The sequence below is a fragment of the Eschrichtius robustus genome, chromosome X (assembly GCF_028021215.1).
Source record: "Eschrichtius robustus isolate mEscRob2 chromosome X, mEscRob2.pri, whole genome shotgun sequence".
NCBI lineage: Eukaryota > Metazoa > Chordata > Mammalia > Artiodactyla > Eschrichtiidae > Eschrichtius > Eschrichtius robustus.
The window spans coordinates 16,346,230-16,365,608 of record NC_090845.1 but is presented as its reverse complement, the minus strand read 5'-3'; the positions used below and the strand labels follow the sequence as shown (position 1 = coordinate 16,365,608).

The following is a 19,379-nucleotide window of genomic DNA, read 5'->3' as shown; positions in this document are numbered from 1 at the left end:
TTCCCCAAAACTCCAGTGAGTCAGATAGTTGAAATGCTATGTTATAGCTGTTCTCAAATATGTTTATGAACAACTATGCCAAAAGCAATCACCGTGTCATAAAAAATATACACATCAGTGAAAAACACAGTACTAGTTTCTGAGACAACATGTGATGCAAGCCAAAAGAGTAGCAAGAGAATGAGTCCATCTAAACCTGCTCATAGAACCTACCACACCTCCAAACCTGGCCTAACACGTCTACTCAGCACACAATTTGGCTTGTGAAGGGTGGGCACGGGAAGAAGAACATAATAGAAGGGTGAAGGAAGAACGGGAAGAAAAGATAGGAAGGGAACTTTAGAGCAATTTATACTCACTCACACAGCAGAAGATTGGGGGAGGTAAATCGCTGTAAGAATTGAGCTCTTCCTTGAGATTCTCCTCATCCCTGCTTCTCTACACTCACCTCTAACTCTCCGCTAGGAGCTAAACATGGCAGCATTTTCCAGAACAGGAAACAAAAGAGGAAATCCACAGGCCTAGGTTACCTCTTATTCATCATAAAATCTTCATGGTTGCCTCTGTTCAGGTGCAGGTCGTTGGGGTAGACCAGAAAACTCACAAACAGGATCATTAGGATCTCCATGGAATTTTTTCCTCGATCCACAAAATCACCATTAAAAACATATGGGTTGCTCACTGAGGGGAGACCATTCTGTGGAAGGAAGAAGGAGAAAAACAAGCAGTTAAAAGAATGTACTTTTAAAAGTAACGCTTTGTACTTAATGTCCATGTGGATATGGAGAAAAGAGGCTGGGTCAGTTCTTCCACTGGGAAAAATCTGCTCACTCACTCAAGCCAGTTTCACTTTCCAGGGCAGGCATCTCCTGCAAGGGACCTTGGAAGTGAAGGATTAGCTTGGGACAGGAAGACTCCAGGGGGATGGGGATTGCTCATTCTACTCACCACCACCTACTATGAGTTTTCTCTGAGAGAACCTGATATTTGTCCTATTAAAAATGGTTATTCTCGGGCTTCCCTGATGGCGCAGCGGTTAAGAATCCGCCTGCCAATGCAGGGGACATGGGTTCGATCACTGGTCCGGGAGGATCCCACATGCCGCAGAGCAACTAAGCCCGTGTGCCACAACTACTGAGCCTGCGTGGCACAACTACTGAAGCCCACACACCTAGAGCCTGTGCTCTGCAACAAGAGAAGCCACGGCAATGAGAAGCCCGCGCACCGCAACGAAGAGTAGCCCCCACTCACCGCAACTAGAGAAAGCCCGCGTGCAGTGAAAAAAGACCCAACACAGCCAAAGATAAATAAATAAAATAAATTAATTAATTTAAAAAAACAAACAAAAAATTTAAATAAAATAAAATAAAAATGGTTACTCTCATCTCTTCCTTAAGTAGAAGAGGGAAACTTCTACCCAAGGAAGAACACTAAACTAAGAGCCAAATGTCGTTCATTCTAAGGGACCCTATATTTAACTTCTCTGGGCTGTGATTCTCTCAATTTGAAAAAAGGGAATGACACTATATTCTCCACACACACCCCCACCCCAGATCAAATGAGAGAACGGGTATGAAAGCACTCAGGAAAGTGTAAGGTACTGCCCAACTGTGAGCAGGGCTAACACACCATCAGTACACTCCGATACAATCACACCAGGTGTTGCAGGCGTGTGTTTTGACTTCTCACTGACCAGGGCCATATTTGTTGTTAAATATTTTGATTACCACTCCTGAGTATGAGATAATACTTTAAAATACAGTCTTAGCACAAAAAAGGACTGGGATCAGGACAAAGGTCTGGTCTTTAGAGCAGCTATTCACTCGTTTACTTCTGTACTACTCAACTCCAAGATAAAACACGTCATGCCTGGTAGGGAAATGGTTGAGTGCATTTCTATTGCATAGTAAGATAAATTCAAATGTTTAAAAAATACATTACAAAGAGAAAATTTTAAGTACTCATACATCCTAATATATGTCCTCCTTCAAAAAAGTTACCTTCAAGAAATAATTCACGTATTCTAGTTATATTAATCTTTCTCAAATGATTTTCAAATTCCTTTTTTGTTAGATTTCAAATTACATAAGAAAATCTTATTACTTTATACTCACCACCTAGTATTTATATACATTTAAAATTTTTCATATCAATATGATAGAAATAGTTGAAAAAATATAATACAAGTTGTAGCAAATAACTTAGGGATTCCAGAAATCATTATGCAATGAAACATGTCCTGAAGGCAACTGGAAACAAACAAGCAAGCACTGGTGTAGTGTTCTGGGCCAGAAGACTTATTCCCTAATTCAGCTCCACTTTTACTCATGTGTCTGTCCTTGGGCAAGTTATTTGATCTTTATGAACTCTAGTTCCCTCATCTGTTAAATGAGAATGATAACTTCCATACTTATCACACAGGGCTACTCTGGAACTCAAATGAGACTGTGTGTATAAAATTTCATGAAAACCATAAAGCACCATACAAATTAAGAGATTCGTTTTATTATGGCCTCCAAGTTATTTCTATTTTTAAGATCCCATTATTTTACATTTTCTTATACATTAACTCACATAACCTTATTCACACTGGGCCTAGATAGTGTGAGCCAGTTATAAAAATATAGGCTATTGGTCATCAGAACTTAAAGAAAAGGGGAATGATTCTGCACCTCTGATACACTTCCTTCCCTCAGCCTTCAGCTGGCTGGGATGAGTAAGCTGGAGAAGTCTGAGAGGTGCTGAAGGCTATAGGTTCTATTGGGATGTCCAGGACTGAAGGGGGCTCAAGGAGCAGCAGCAGAGAGCCATGGAAGAACTCGGTCTGAGAGGACATGTGGACGCCTTGACTAAGGGGAGACTCTGCCTCAGAGCATGTGTGTGGTCTTGGTTGGGAGAGGGGGATCTGGATCTTACCAGAAAAAGTATAGGAGAACTTCTTTTACATCTCTGAAGCTAAAAGAATACTAATACTTATATTTAGAGACACCTAGGAACATAGAGACTTCCTCTCACACTCTTGATGCAGGAGTAGAAAGTGTTGTGCCTCCCACTATGGAGAGGCTTAACCTAGCTTAAGCAGAAAAGTAAAAATGGAAATAACCTAGTACTTAAGGGGATCCAGTAACCAGAGAGAGGCAGACCAATCAGATCTGCCAAAGTGCAATCCCCTAATGAGACAAGACCGCTGGAGGAGACAGAGGACACTTTTTTTTTTAAAGAGTACCATGAAATAAAGAACAAAAAGTTAATAATTCTTGGCATGAAAAATATGCTATTCAAATTTAAAATAGCAATAGATTGGCGCTAACTAAAAGAAAGAAGGGTTGAAAAATACATTACTGACCTGAAAGAGCAAGCAGATAAAAAATCTCTCACACAGAGCAAAAGGCAAAATGATGGAATTGATGAGGAATGAGTCAGAGATTAGAGTTCAGAGCCAAGAGAACTAATGTGCCAATAATAAGCATTCCAGAATCAGGAAAAAGGAACAGATGGAGAAGAGGCAATAATTACATAAATAAGAGAGGGAATTTTCTATGGTTAAAAAGAGACTTCAGCCTGAAGTTTGAAAGAGCTCATGACTCCTATGCTCAATGAACATGTATTGATTGCTTGTTATGTACTAGATACAGCTTTAGGGTGTTAGAAACACAGAAGTAAACAATACAAAGTCCCTGCATTCAAGCAGCTTGCATTTAGAGAATCTAACACCCACATGCCCCATAGAGGAACATACTCAAGACAATATTCTAACCGAATAATAGCAGTAACCATAAAAAGTCCTTAAGCCAGGGAAAGACTAAGAGGAAAGAATACAGATGTGAACAATGAACCTTGCAATATATAATTAAATATAAATCAATAGCAATAATATGTAAATCTCTCCAAGTTATTTCATAAGATCAATAAAACCTTAATATAAAAATTTGAGAAAAGTAACAACAGTCAAAATTTGAGAAAATATGTAAACATATTTTCCACTGGGATGACCAATTTTCTGGTAGTAGAACTCATCCCCAGTTAAAACAAACTTTATAGGTATTTCACCTCTACTATGAGCAATGAATACTGAATTTCTTTAGTCAAACCTAATTTTAAGCCCCTAATAGTAAGGGTCAGCTAAGCCATCCACCTTACATGGCACGCCTGATACCCAATAAGTTTTAACCTTTTCAAAAAATCACACGTCTTCAAAAGATTGATTTGTGATAATGAAGCTCGTTCAGTAGAAAATGTCACTGTCTCTGAAAGTGATTCTAAAAGGGGTCCTAAATATATACTGAACTTCTGTAAGTGTTGAGCCTCTGAAGGCAAAGGCAAGACTTATTTGGATGTATAAGAACTGCACTGTTGATCCAGGACTAGTTGTATTACTCTATATAGTCTGAGTTCAAATACGTTTTAGTCTTAGAATAATAAGAGAATTGGAAAACAGATAAAAAGTATAGCTAAGTCTTCTGGGACATGGGTCTCTAGGATATTTAGGCTTCTAGCTACGTTACTGAGATTTCTCTGGATTTCCTTCAAAGAAGGAAACACTGCTGCTGAGGGAACCCATCCTTCACTCAGTTCCAGTAAATCAAACTCTCTGGATTATTCTGCAGCTGATACACAACAAACCATCTATGACATGGTGATCAAGTTGACAAATATAGAAAACCTGGGGTAACTACAACTCTGAACAGCATTAGATGACCTTCAGGGGGAAAAAATAGCAGATCACAATTAATTAACTTGAGTAGAGATAAGGAGACCTATTTCCCACTGAAGTATTTTACATAAGACATCTAGAAGTTATCACAATATTTTTTGGACATTTTCCCAAGGCACATCAAACAATAACCTCTGGACCTCAACTCCACATTATTTTAATTTTTATTTCTTTTGCAAACTCTATTTTAGAGATCTGTTCTGATTATAACACACTGCCTTAATCTCAAAAGGTAAAGAATTGACTACTGTGGCAGTGGGAAGCATATCAGCAATAGAGAAAAAAGAAAATATTTAATGACCTTCACAGCTGGAAAATTTGGGGCGTAGGGGGTGGGGTGGAGGATGGTGGAGAAGAGAGAAAGAAAAGGAAAACAAGGCTGCGTGGCTTCCATGGACAGAATCAGTATGACACCCACAGGGTTGAGAGGTAATTAGCTTCTCTCTGTCCATGTGCAGCTCTTTTTCAACTGTAGGAGATTTCCACACACAGCATCAATTTAACAAACTAACTTGCCAATACTTGGTCTAAAATTTCAAGCTTTCTAGTCAATGAGGAAAAGGCTCTGAACGAATTATTCCAAATTGGTCACTCTAATTAAGCAAGAGTGGCTGATTAAAATTAACCTTTGCAGAAAATAAAGTCTAAAAATATGACCTAACTAATGCCATGTAAATTGCTTCACTTGATGATATTTGAAGCCATATAAAGTTGGGATGCCCTTTTAGGAAAGGTGTGCCATGGTTAACCGTGTGGCACCCAGAGGAAAGAATTCCCTTCAAACCCAGATAGGATTGTGAGCTGAAACTGTCTAGCTTAGTCTTAAGGTGCTAAATGATACAATTTGTAAGGACAACCAAATATTAAAGAAACCAAAAATGTCAAAACAATCAAAAACGATCACTGGTACGGATTCCAACATTTATTGCAGCACACCACAAAAAGGGTGTGGGAATAAAATCTTTTCTGATCCTTCAAAACTTTCCTTCATGATTTAGGCACTTACTAAATTACTAAAACTCTTTGAAGGGATTGTCTTAAATGTCACCTCCTCCAAGAAGTCTCCCATGACTTAGGTGCCCCTCCAATGTGCTCCCTTGGAAACTCGCTTACCCCAGTTATAACATGTCTCACCCTGAACTGTCTTGTTTTTTCATTAGTTGACCTACCCCACTAAACTGTGATATCTTTGGGGCCAAAAACAGTTCCATACTCTTTCATCGCTGGGCTCTCAATCTCCACTTCCTGAACACCGTCATTGGTTAACACTCAAAATATTTCTTGCTTTCATGTGAATGCTATAATTTCACCTTTAGTCCTTTTTATAGTACTTCTTACCACCCACCTCCTCCTGTTCAATCTTTACATTAGCACCTTCCAGTTTTATATATTCCATTTAGTTTTGCCAATGGAATTAAAGAAACATTCTCTTTTTGCATCTATCTACTCCAGAGTCCTTTCCCTGATCGCACCTTAATATCTTCAACTACCTCTTGAGAAATTTTCTAATTGCCTAGAAAGTCACTTTTCACATTTAATTTACTCAACTATTTTCTCTTTTTTGTATTTTCCAAGACCTCTAGAGAAATAATTACCAGATTTTCTGTTGTGGCTATTCCCCACATACCTCCACCCCCTTCTCCTTCCTCAGATTGTAATTGTCAAAAATAGCAGGACTGTACTTCTGAACATTTATATGGTGCTATGTAGACTTAAACAAATCTCATTCCTCAAACTGCATAAATAAACTCCCTTTTGCCTTCAACTCATTCAGAAAGACTTCCCTCTGGAAATCTGGGCCTCCCTTCGGGATGGTGCTAGACTCCTGACTCGTGCAGCCCTCTGGAAGGAAAGGACCCACTCTTCCACAGGATGGAGACCTCAGGGTCAGGAGTTGGGGCGGGTCCACTTGCTCCTTAGAGCCACCAACAGACTAACACTTTGCCAGCCTCTCCTCCTTCCAGGCCCATGAGCTCTGACCAAACTTCCTTCCTCTGCATCTCATCTCTCAGTCCTGTGGCCAACCCACTTAACACATCTGCTTTCCACTTGCTTGACATCCTCATCCCTAATATTCTCTTTCACTCACTTCAGCCACCCACATTCTGGATTCCACCTTGGACCCACTCATCCCCTAGGACTACTCCCCTTGCAACTTCCCACCCATCCTGCTTCCTGGGCCTCCTGCCCTGACCTCAGAGAGCATGGCAATCCTTCATTCCACCCATTTCTCCCAGTTGGTTGCCATCCTGGCCTCTCTTCCTTCCCTGCCCAGACTGGATTCCGTAGCTGATCTCCAGAATTGCCCTATTTACCAGAACCCTCAGTTCCCTGCCGGCAAACCTTTGGCTGGACTTCCTGACACCAACTCACTACCTGGATGGCCTTCTCTTTCTCCTGACCCCACTCTCTGGCTACCAGGTCCTAGACCTTTGCTTAGGCCTCCTGCAGTCTCAACCAAATCTCTTCCTAAGTGCTAGCTCCATTCATCCACTCCTGGTTTGGCTTCCTCCATTCCCTTCCAAGCTCCCATTCTGAATGAATGAAATGAAAACCTTGTATTTCTATTATAATTTAGTACTTTAAAAAATGCTTTTGGATATTTATGTTATTTTATTCACAAGACAACCTCTTATGGGGTGGAAGCTCAAGAATACTGCAGCCGGGCTTCCCTGGTGGTGCAGTAGTTAAGAATCTGCCTGTCAATGCAGGGGACACGGGTTCAAGCCTTGGTCTGGGAAGATCCCACATGCCGCGGAGCAACTAAGCCCGTGAGCCACAACTACTGAGCCTGCGCGTCTGGAGCCTGTGCTCCGCAACGGGAGAGGCCGCAACGGTGAGAGGCCCGTGCACCACGATGAAGAGTGGCCCCTGCTCGCCGCAACTGGAGAAAGCCCTCGCACAGAAACGAAGACCCAACACAGCCAAAAATAAATAAATAAATAAATTTATTAAAAAAAAAAAAAGAATACTCCAGCCAAAGAAGACCTAAATAGACATTTATCCAAAAGACATACAGATGGCCAACAGGCACAAGAAAAGATGCTCAACATCGCTAATTATTAGAGAAGTGCAAGTCAAAACTACAGTGAGGTATCACCTCACACCAGTCAGAATGGCCATCATCAAAAAGCCTACAAATAATAAATGCTGCAGAGGGTGTGGAGAAAAGGGAACCCTCCTACACTGTTGGTGGGAATGTAAATTGGTGCAGCCACACTATGGAGAACAGTATGGAGGTTCCTTAAAAAGTTAAAAATAGGGACTCCCCAGGTGGCACAGTGGTTAAGAATCCGCCTGCCAATGCAGGGGACATGGGTTTGAGCCCTGGTCTGGGAAGATCCCACATGCCGCGGAGCAACTGGGGCCGTGAGCCACAACTACTGAAGCCCGCGCACCTAGAGCCCACGCTCCGTAACAAGAGAAGCCACCGCAATGAGAAGTCCACACACCACAATGAAGAGTAGCCCCCGCTCGCCACAACTAGAGAAAGCCCGCATGCAGCAACGAAGACCCAACGCAGCCAAAAAAAAAAAAGGTTAAAAATATAGTAACCATATGATCCAGCAATCCCACTCCTGGGCATATATCCGAAAAAGACAAAAACTCTAATTTGAAAAGATATGTGCACCCCAATGTTCATAGCAGCACTATTCACAATAGCCAAGATATGGAAGCAACCTAAGTGTCCATCGACAGAGGAATGGATAAAGAAGATGTGGTACATATATATACAGTGGAATATTACTCAGCCATAAAGAAAAGAAATAATGCCATTTGCAGCAATATGGATGGACCTAGAGATTATCATCTAAGTGAAGTAAGTCAGAAAGAGAAAGACAACTACCATATGATATCACTTATATGTGGAATCTAAAAAATAATACAAATGAACTTATTTACAAAACAGAGCCAGGCTCACAGACATAGAAAACAAAATTATGGTTACCAAAGGGGAAAGTGGGGGAGAGATAAGTTAGGAGTATGGGATCAACAGATACACACTACTATATATAAAATAGGTAAATAAAAAGGATTTACTGTATAGCATAGTTTCAGGTGCACAGGAAAGTGATTCGGATATCCGAATCACTTTCCTGTATACCTGAAACTAACACAATATTGTAAATCAACTATATGTCAATACTATTTAAAAAAAGAAAAAAGAATATTGCAGCCAAAAAAGAAATTAAGGGTCATGGAGGTTATGTGGCTTACTCAAGCTCTCACAGTCCCCAAAGAGTAAAATTGATTTCCCATCATAATAATCAGAATATATTTTCTTTCAGGCCATCTGAGACACCTATGCTGTGCCCAATTATTCAACATGCTAGTTGTGGGGATGATGTATTAATCAAAAAGAGAGACAAACGGGTACCACTGTGAAGGCAGAGGTCACCTCAGGATCAATTTTCTATATGCAATCATCCCAGAAGCAAACATTTAGGTTGCAACTGCTGGCTCAGAGAAAGAAATGAATCCAATCAAAGAGATGCAGAGAAACTCCATGCTGGCCAAGCTGCTTTGTGCCCTCTGTGCGGGCTCCCGCAAACAAAACCCAACCAACGAAGAGGAGTCATAGCACTGGAAGAGCAGCTGAGCCTGGCAATGATGAATCAGGGTGGAGAAGAGAAGAGCAGTCTGGAACTTGCTATGGGGGATTCCTTTCATGCATCATTAGTGCACAATGGAGGAGAAGACTGCTGTGGCATGCTCACTTCTGAACCAAATAACAATAAAATAAAACAGACTGTTTCCCTCCCCTTCCTGTGCCATCTAGACATTTACGATGTAATAAAGAACATAAATACAATCAGGTACAAATCCTAATGGATCTACAGATAACAATAATATTAAACAAAGACCCAAATTAAATCTTTAAAATTTTTTTGTGAAACGTGTGAAAAAAAACAAATCTTTCAACTTCTTGGATAAAAACTGTCCTATTATATCTGTATTTGTACCTATCCCTAATAAAACTAGTATTGTTATTTGTCCTAGGGCTGCCTTCCCCCAACAAAAATATAAATATTTAGCAAAATAATCATTTACCTTCGAGTAGATCAAAAAAAGATCATCCAGTTTCCCATGCAAATCACCTGGAAATGAAATGAAAAATCGCTATTCAGTAGGAAACAAGAATTTAAAAACTGAAAAGACAAAAACTCTAATTTGAAAAGATACGTAACAGAATTTAAAAACTGAAACACTACTGATATACTCCAAGCGTTTTCAGGACATCGGGTTTTTACCCTATGATGATATTAATTCAACAGACAATTTGTTTCCATAGCACTCTACGGAAACTTTGTCCCCTTTCCTATAGGGGACAGCATCCAATGTTGCAATTACCTATTCACTCCTGCCATTTATGCTGTTCTTAGCTCACTCTGTGCCAAGTGCTAGACTAAGGGTTTACGTGAATTATCTTGTTCAATCCTTACAACCACTCTATGAGATGGGTATTGTTTTCATCATACTCATTTTACGAATGAGGCTCAGAGTAGTTAAGTAACTTATGCAAAGTTGCCCAGCTACCAAGTAGCAGAGCTGGAATTCAAACTCAACTTTATCTCTCTTCAAAACTGAAGCTCTTAGTGATTGTTCTGTGCTACCTACACTGTAATCTCTAGGAGAACAGCAGTATCATCTATCTTGGCATTAAACCCCAAATGCCTCCCATAGTACCTGCTGCATAGTAGGCACTCAATAATTAAGTTTAATTGCTAAATGCAAAGCTTTTTAAAGCCACATTTTCAAGGATATGCTCCAGCAGTAGCATCTGAAACTTAAAAATTTTGAGTAGATAGTTGACATTCTGTTGATGAGACTATTAGAGAAAATAAAAACGAAAGCATGGCTTTATAAAACTCAGCCAACTAAGGGAAACCATATAAATAGATGAAGCCATTAATTTAAAAACAAGAGTAAATATGTGAATATTCAAAAGCCCTATTTGGATAACTATTTCTAGGTAAATATTTGACTTTCGTAACCTCTGATCATAAATTTTTATTCCTTGTATCCAACTTAATTACTAAATATAATTTAATTTAGGAATACTTTTCCTCAGTTTGCTTAAAATGCTACAACCAAAATTAACCAAATATATACAAGAGATGACCCCAATTATAATGGGAATAATAAAATTAAAATCCTGCGTCACCAGCAGTTATTTATAAAATGACTACAATATTAAGAGCATATTAATACTACCGTATACTTAAATCTCATTGCTCTCACTCCAAATCTAAGGAAATAAAAATGGAAGGACTTTACTTATCAGTTAAATATATTGTTAAAATTATTTTGCTTTCCTAATTTTCTTCAGGATACTCCAATAAAGATGGTAAAAAAAAAAAAACAAAAAAAACTTTAGCTACGAAAATATGAGCTCATTCAATAAACGGTCCCCACTACATTATGCTGCCTTAAAGGAGAGGCACCAATGTACACCACTGAGAATAAAGGTGCCTCTCTGGCTGACAGAGCAGAGGCATGTATATGTTCGCCAAATCTGTGTGTGGTTAGTGCTTCCGAGGCCACATCAGAAAAATATGAGTCCTGGTGGCAGGGAGGAATTTCTGAGAGGGAGACAAGCATAATAATAAAAATGTTGTGAGTCAGGTATTCTGTTGAATTTGGTTAATTGGGAGCTTTAGAATATCTGCAATGCCTTAATGGACAAAGTATTTCACTTCATATCAATAAAACAAGCTACTATTAGCAGCTTTGGTTCCAATTTAAAAAAAAAAACAAAAAACAAAGAAACCCAAAGATTTGGGTAGTCAGAACTGTTGCAGCTGGTATGCTAATAAATGAATTGGTTTCAGCATATTAAGAGTTGAGGCTATACAAATATTTTTATTTTCATTTTTTTCATAAGCTGCTTTATTATTTTTTAATTAATTAATTAATTCGGCTGCTCCGGGTCTTAGTTGCGGCTCGTGGGATCTTCGTTGCCGCGTGTGGGATCTTCCTTGCAGCATGCAGGGTCTCTATTTGCGGCATGCGAACTCTTAGTTGAGGCATGGGATCTAGTTCCCTGACCAGGGATCAAACCTGGGCCCCCTGCATTGGGAGCACGGAGTCTTAGCCACTGGACCACCAGGGAAGTCCCTAAAAATATTTTAACTTCTAGTTGGACAGCAAGAAATAAAACTCAATGTATCATGGAAAGACAGCCACAGAAAGATATTTCCACTGCATACAAAAATATAAGTGCATAACTGGTTATCATTTATAACATAAACTAAAACACCTACTATATTTCATGCACGTTGAGAACTATGTAGCATGTTTAGATGTGCATGTAAAAAAAATGCATCTGGAAATTAAAATAATGGTAAAGGTTCATCATAATTTCTCCCCCTTTCCTAATACTGTCTTAAACAGAGGATGTTTATGAAAATATGGCCCTGATTTTTAATTTTATTTTAAATGATGACCAAATTTTTCTAAGTTCAATGGGGCTATTAAAGACAGAAAATAATAATTCCTATGCTATGGGAACCTATGGGCCTTGGTTTTTCCTTCTATCAATGGTGCTACATGGAAAAAGTCTGGAAATAAATGCCCAAGATGTGGGTATCTTTAAAATAATGGAACTGTCCAATCAATCCATTCCCTAGTCCTTGTCTCATGATGGAAAATGAAACATCAGTCAGAGCAGTGCATGATGGGAGTTGGGATAGCAGATATGGAGTTGGCTCTAACCTGGGATGCAGAGGATCTGATTTTTAATTCTGACTCTGCCACTAACCAGCTGAGTAAGCTGAGGTGGAGAGAGGGGGACAAGTTACTACATAGAAATGCATGGAAGGCAATACACTTTTCTCTCTGGGCCTCAATTTCATCCGTAAGAGCAAGGGATAGACTAGATGGTCTCTGTAAGAACCATTCAGTTCTTACACTGCGTGATTCCAGGACTTACATGCCCTCTAATTAATTCATGTCTTCTTCCAGATCCTTTCATGCAAAGATAAGTCTCCAATGGCAACTGGAGGTATACTGGAAACATATGGGAGCAGATCACACTCTCTGTTTGGCCTATTATATACACTCTGAGAGCAAACCTCGCCTTGGCTCCAGAGGCTTCATGGGTTGGCATGGCTTCCTGAGCCTCATGACCCAAAATTCTTTATCTCCATGAAAAGTAAGAGCTGATGAGGCCTTGAATAAAAGGTCCCCACTGCTGAGATGCATCATCTGGAAGGCAGAGATGTGGTGGCCTGATTAGGTTGGAATTGAACCATTAAGGACTCTTCAAAAGCCTGAGTCAGGACATGTCATGGAGCATGTACTGCTACATCAAGTCCCTGTCACCACTATCAGATGCTAGAATGGAAATAGTTTAATTAGATTGTCAAATCCATTCTACCTGCCAGAGTAAAAGAAACATGGGCTAAAAATTGATTTGGAAGATAACAATCACTGTTTTGTAACCTAAAGGCTTAATTAGAAGTTAAGGGAATTGCTGTTCCTTCCATGCACTCCATTCTCAGACAGTTGCAAGCATGCTGAGCACCAACTGTGTTGAATTTCAATGTGTACTGCTTCTTGAAGCAATATCCTGTCAGACTGGCCTATATGATAACAAAATCTCAGCTCTTGTTATTTAGAAGAACAAGTAACAGATTTCTGGGACATTCCCACTCTTCTAAAAGCTGCAGAGACCAGTTGGAAAAATCTAAAACAGCAGCCGAGGGCAGAGAAGAGTTTAGTCTCCACCCTGCCTTGGGCTTTTCTCTTCCCAGCATAAGTGGCATGCAGAGGCCCACCTAGAAAAAGCTGCATTGAACAAAGATAATGAGAGCCAGACGGAGGGCAAAGAACACTTATTCCACCCATGGGTGGTTTTCTGTATTAAAATGCTGCCTGCCTTTATAAAAAGCTATGAGCTCTTTAATTTCTCACATAATTAATTCCTGCCAGCTGGTATGCAAAACAAAGACAAGATAGGAAACAGTACTATCATGATAGAAAGCTCTATATTAACACTTTTCCCTTAATACAGTCCAATTTACACAGTTTTCAAGTTAGGCCAATGATGTGGAACCAAGAGGCTCCTAAATATTAATTTGGCAACACTGCTCTGAAACTTACCACAGATTGTTATCTCTTTGGAGGGAGAAGTTTTTGTGTGAGTGAAATTCGGCATTTGCTGCAGGAGCTTCTTGGTTTCAAATAGCACCTCTAAGACATAATAAGCATGAAGTATCTGTGAGGGCGAAGGAGAGGAAATAGATATAATGAATTAGGAGAAAAGGCATGAGTGCACAGAAAGCAATATAGGTGGAACATATGAGCACATTTCAGGTAGCTATAGTTCATGACAATCTCTAAATTATTTTTAAATAGATTATCCTAGCACAGTATCTGGCACATAATAAGCCCTCACTAGAGATGTGTAAGTTGAATGAATGAATGGTTCCTAGGACGTCTATATTCTCATGTTCTTAATTGACATCACCCATTCACAGAACATTTCTTATTATTCTTGGCCCTTAGAGCCCAAGAGAGGTGACAAGAAAAAAAGGAGACTCCCTTGCCCTAAGGAAATGTGCAGGCAAAAAAGTAAAGAAAAGAGAAGGAAGGAAAAGAGAGAGAAGTAGAAAGAAAGAGAGAAGCAGAGAGAGATTGTTCAAGAGGAGCTGCTTTGCATTTGCTTGCGACCTCCTGCCCCAGGGCTGGGAATTAGATGGGGGTGCTGGGTTAGGAGGTTTCACAAGGCAGCCAGACAGGCTCCAAGGGACTCCTGAGCCAGGTGTCCTAGGTGTGGCTCAATATTTGGTGCACAGACATGAGTTTACAGGACAGCAAGCACACTTATATACAAGTGTAAGTATAGAACATATTGCCAACTCAGATAAACCATTCGGATTAGCTCCTATTATGACTATTCATCCCTTGATCTCCTCCAGTTACAGTGTTGATGACAGCATTGTTTTGGACACATTTACTGGGTTTTCTCTTCCAGGCTTTTTTGTTTGTTTGTTTTTAAATACAGTGTGTTGTTCTCTCTTTTTGTAAATTATAAACTATTCCAAATACATAATTCAAAAAGTGATGTAGCTGATACAAATTTAACAGATGCTAACACCACTTTCTAGTCAGGACTGTTTGTACCTGTACTGTCCAATGAAGTAGACACTGGTCACATGGGGCTATTGACCACTTGAAATGGGGTCAGTCAAAATTGAGATGTAATGTAAGCACAAAATACACACTGGATTTTAAAGACTTAGTATGAAAAAAAAAAGTAAAACGTCTCATTAAAAACTTTTAATATGATTACATATTAAAATGATAATTTTATATGTTGGAGTAAATAAAACACATTATTAAAATTAATTTCACTTGTTTCTTTTTGCCTTTATAATATTGACTACTAGAAGATTTTAAATTATGTATGTGGATCACATTATATTCCTATTGGACAGCACTGGTTTAGATTATTGGAGGCTGAGAGAGAGGTCATATCTACATATTGTTCAGGTAACACTTTGGGCATGGGATTCAGGACAGATGGAACCCTTTGGAACAATGCTATCTCATGGTGCCCTGAAATTTCCATTTCCACTTCCTATTAAAATAATGAAATTATTTTCCATTTCCACTTCCCATTAAAATTATTTAATCATGAAATTCTCCAAACTTATTTAAAAAAAAAAACCAGGAAGCAGGATTGGAAGCAATGTGAGAATTAGGAGGAAAGAGAAGGTCCCCTGGATGTTAATTAGTGGGGAGCAACCCACATTTCCTGTCTCTCCAAACCTAATGGATTGCTAAGGATTTTCCCCACAAAAGCATTCTAAATCCGTGAGTCAAATCTTGAACTTTCCTTTAGCCAGATTTTAAAGGAACAGGCAAAACACTTCGATAGAATGATTTATTTTAATTTCCATATTTAATTTATTGATTCCCAAAACTGGATTCAGTGTTATCTTAAGTTGCCACTGTAGACTTTCTGGACCATTTGTAGTGCTAATCAGAGGAATTACTGTCTGAAAAGGCAGTTGTTTTATTAAGTTAAATTAACAAATAATCATTGAGGATATATTGCAACAACAGAAAATTCCTACTATGAAAATGTTTTTTCTGGGTCCTTTTTCGATTGGTTAAAATCACTTTGGTATTATTAGTCCCTACAGAGCCAGTCTACTTCTCTTTCAGTAGCATTATAATCGTGTTTACAGCAATATTAAATACTCAAAAGAGTTAACTCAGAAGTTGATTTCTATGTTTACAAATATATTCAGATTAAATGGCAACTTAAATAAAATACTCACATTCTTTTAAAGGCATTGAGGGAGAATATTACTTTTAAAGGATTTTCTTTTTAAAAAAGTAACTGGTTTTTAAATGAAAAAAACCCCCCACATTTCTAAAGTTGAAATAAAAATTTAAACAGCAAAAAGGAGTATAATAATGAAAAGCAATTTTCCTTCTTCCCCAGACTTCAGTCTCCTTTCCCTATTCCCCAAAACAGCTGCTGTTAAGAGTGTCTTGAGTATCTTTCCAAAAAATATTCTATGCACTTGCAAGCATATAAAAATCAATATAACCAGGCTTCCCTGGTGGCACAGTGGTTAGGAATCCGCCTGCCAATGCAGGGGACACGGGTTCAAGCCCTGGTCCGGGAAGATCCCACATGCCACGGAGCAACTAAGCCAGTGTGCCACAACTACTGAGTCTGTGCTCTAGAGCCCGTGAGCCACAACTACTGAAGCCTGCACGCCACAACTACTGAAGCCCTCGCGCCCAGAGCCTGTGCTCCGCAACAAGAGAAGCCACTGCAATAAGAAGCCCGCGCACCGCAATGAAGAGTAGCCCCCGCTCACCGCAACTAGAGAAAGCCCACGCGCAGCAACGAAGACCCAACGCAGCCAAAAATAATAAATAAATAAAATAAATAAATTTTAAAAAAATCAATATAACCACATATGAATACGAAAACACATGTATAAATACATAATCCCTTAAATAAAATGTGGTATATTCACACAAAGGAATATTATTCGACCAAAAATAGGAATGAGGTACTGACTGATACATGCTACAACATGAATGAACCTTGAAAACATTATACCAAGCAGAAGCCACCAGACACAAAAGGCACATATTATATGATTCCATTTATATAAAATGCGCAGATTAGGCAAATCTGCAGAGACAGAAAGTAAACTAATGGTTGCCAGGGGCTAGGGAGAAGGGGGAATGAGGTACAGGGTTTTGTTTGAGGATGATAAAAATGTTCTGGAATTAGATAGTGGTGATGGTTGCACAACATTGTGAATATACTAAAAACCAATGAATCATACACTTTATTTAAAATGGTTAAAACAATCAATTTTATGTGATATGAATTTTATCTCAATTTTTAAAAATCAAAATATATAATGCTTATTAATTTTGTTAACAAATGGGAGCACACTGTACACTATGTTGAACCTTTTATTCTTCCCTTAGCGTCATATTTTTTTCATTTTTATAAAATCAAAATTGTCTATCTTTTCTATTATAGCTCCTTGAATTTTTGTCATAGCTTTTATGTCCTTGAGCATATTAAGCATATTTATTTTCAACCCTGAGTCTGATAATGCCATTATCTAAAAACTCTATAGGTTTGTTTCCATTGTTTGCTGTTTGCCTCAGTTTTCTTTTGTGAATCTTGCATCCTCCTGTGCCTGGTTAACAGTTGTGTTAAGTTCTGGATACTGTACATGAAAACTTGAAGAAATAATTTAAGCCCCTATTTTCTTCCAGAGGGGGTTTAAATTTTCTCTTGGCAGATGGCTAGGAGCACTAGCTGTCTAGGATGATCTCAATTCAATTTCAGGAATTAGATGATTCAAAATTTTGCTTCAGTCCCTACAGAGCCAGTACTTCTCATTCACTCTTACTCCTAGGGTACACCCTTAAGGTCCTAACCTGAGAATGAGGGTTCTGGGGTGGTGTCAGAAAATAATGAGGTAGATAGTTCCAAGATCCCATCCCTCTGCAGAAACACTGAAAAATAAAGCCAAAAAACCAGATCAAACAAACAAAGAAAACCTGTCAGATCCAACTTTGTCAGAACTCTGGAAAATAGTCAAAGCTCACAGCAACCAATGCTGAATTAAGAAAGAGGCAACTTAAAAATGGCACAGTGCAAGCAGAAAGTAAAGGCTAAGATGGATTTGTAAACAGCCAGGCTAAGCAGCAAAGGAGTGTACCAACACAGAGCCAATCAGCAAAGACTAGATTTTCCTTCCTTCCCTTTCCTTCCCTTCTGTTCCCTTCCCTTCTTTCTTTCCCTCTCCCTCTTTCTTCCCCCTCCCTCTTTCTTTCCCTCTTTCCTCCTTTCTTTCCTCCTCCCTCCCTCCCCCTCCCTTCCCCCTCACTCCTCCCTCCCTTCCTCTCTCTCTCTCTCTCTCTTTCTTTCTTTCTTAATGGCTCTTGGTGTTCAAGGAAATCTCTGTCAAAACACTAGGTGAACACAGCCTAAAAGAAAAGAAACTTCGGAGACCTCACACCCAACTAGACCTAAGAAACATCGATAGACTACTCCACCCAAAACAGCAGACTACACATTTTCTTACAAGTGCACATGGAACATTCTCTAGGATAGACCAGATGTTAGGCTACAAAACAAGCCTCAATACATTCTAAAAGACTGAAATCATACAAAGTATCTTCTTTGACCACAATGGAATGAAACTAGAAATCAATAACAGAAGGAAAACTGGAAAGTTCACAAATATGTGGAAATTATACAACATACTCTTGAATATGTTGAAGAAATCATGAGGGAAATTAGAAAATACTTGGAGATGAACAAAAATTAAAACACAACATACCAAAACTTACGGGATACAGTAAGAGCAATGCTCAGTGAGAAATGTATGGCTGTAAATGCCTACATTAAGAAAGAAGAAAGATCTCGAATGAAAAGCTTGACTTAATGCTTAACACATTATTGACCAGAGACACATTAATACGTCTTTTGTTACCTGAACATTATTGACCAGAGACATATCAATACGTTTTTAGAGAGTGATACAATTAACATCACCATGCAAAGTTGTTAGAGCTTAAAATTGATCAAGGGTTCATTATATAACTTATGATTGTCATTATCATTCACATTTTGCTCCATTAGGTTTTGCTCCAACCTTGTGTATATTATAAACGTAAAATTTTCAAAAATGACACATTGTGAAATTCTGAGTGAAGAAGAACTGTTCGGTGAACTTTATGCAGATATTTTCTCTGACTGTCTGAGCAACATATATACTAGCATCCAGAAGATGACAGTTCTTCAGAATATAGTTCTGATTCAGACAATGTGAATATAACACCAACAAAAAGACAAAAAACCTTAGTGATTGATTCTGATACGGAAAGTGAAAATGAAACTCGTGGTGCTGGAGAATGTCCCTTTGCTTCTACAGAAGAGTGGATAGAAGACAACATTTCACGAAAATTAGAAGACTTTACAGGTGTGTCAGATATAACTGCTGAATGTAATAACCTGCAAAGTGTTAGTGAAATAACAGAATTGACTTTTTGGTCAGCCAAAATAAAAATCGCCAGCCACAGGCATTAGTTTCTACAAAAATCCCCCCATCAGTAATGAGTTAAGGAGCTAGAAAAAGAAGAGCAAATTAAACGGAAAGCCAGC

At 38.9% G+C, this 19,379-nt stretch overlaps 1 protein-coding gene across 6 annotated transcripts in view; it reads right to left on the bottom strand.

The window, feature by feature from the left end:
• PPEF1 (protein phosphatase with EF-hand domain 1) overlaps positions 1-19,379 on the bottom strand; it is a 150,341-nt gene that overhangs the window by 40,500 nt on the left and 90,462 nt on the right. For all 6 annotated transcript variants that reach the window (XM_068532956.1, XM_068532954.1, XM_068532953.1 and 3 more), the window contains 3 exons: positions 13,820-13,934; positions 9,767-9,813; positions 531-697 (listed from right to left, as the gene is read on the bottom strand). In XM_068532956.1, the coding sequence (XP_068389057.1) occupies positions 531-697; positions 9,767-9,813; positions 13,820-13,934 (329 nt within the window). The remainder of the gene's footprint in view (positions 1-530; positions 698-9,766; positions 9,814-13,819; positions 13,935-19,379) is intronic.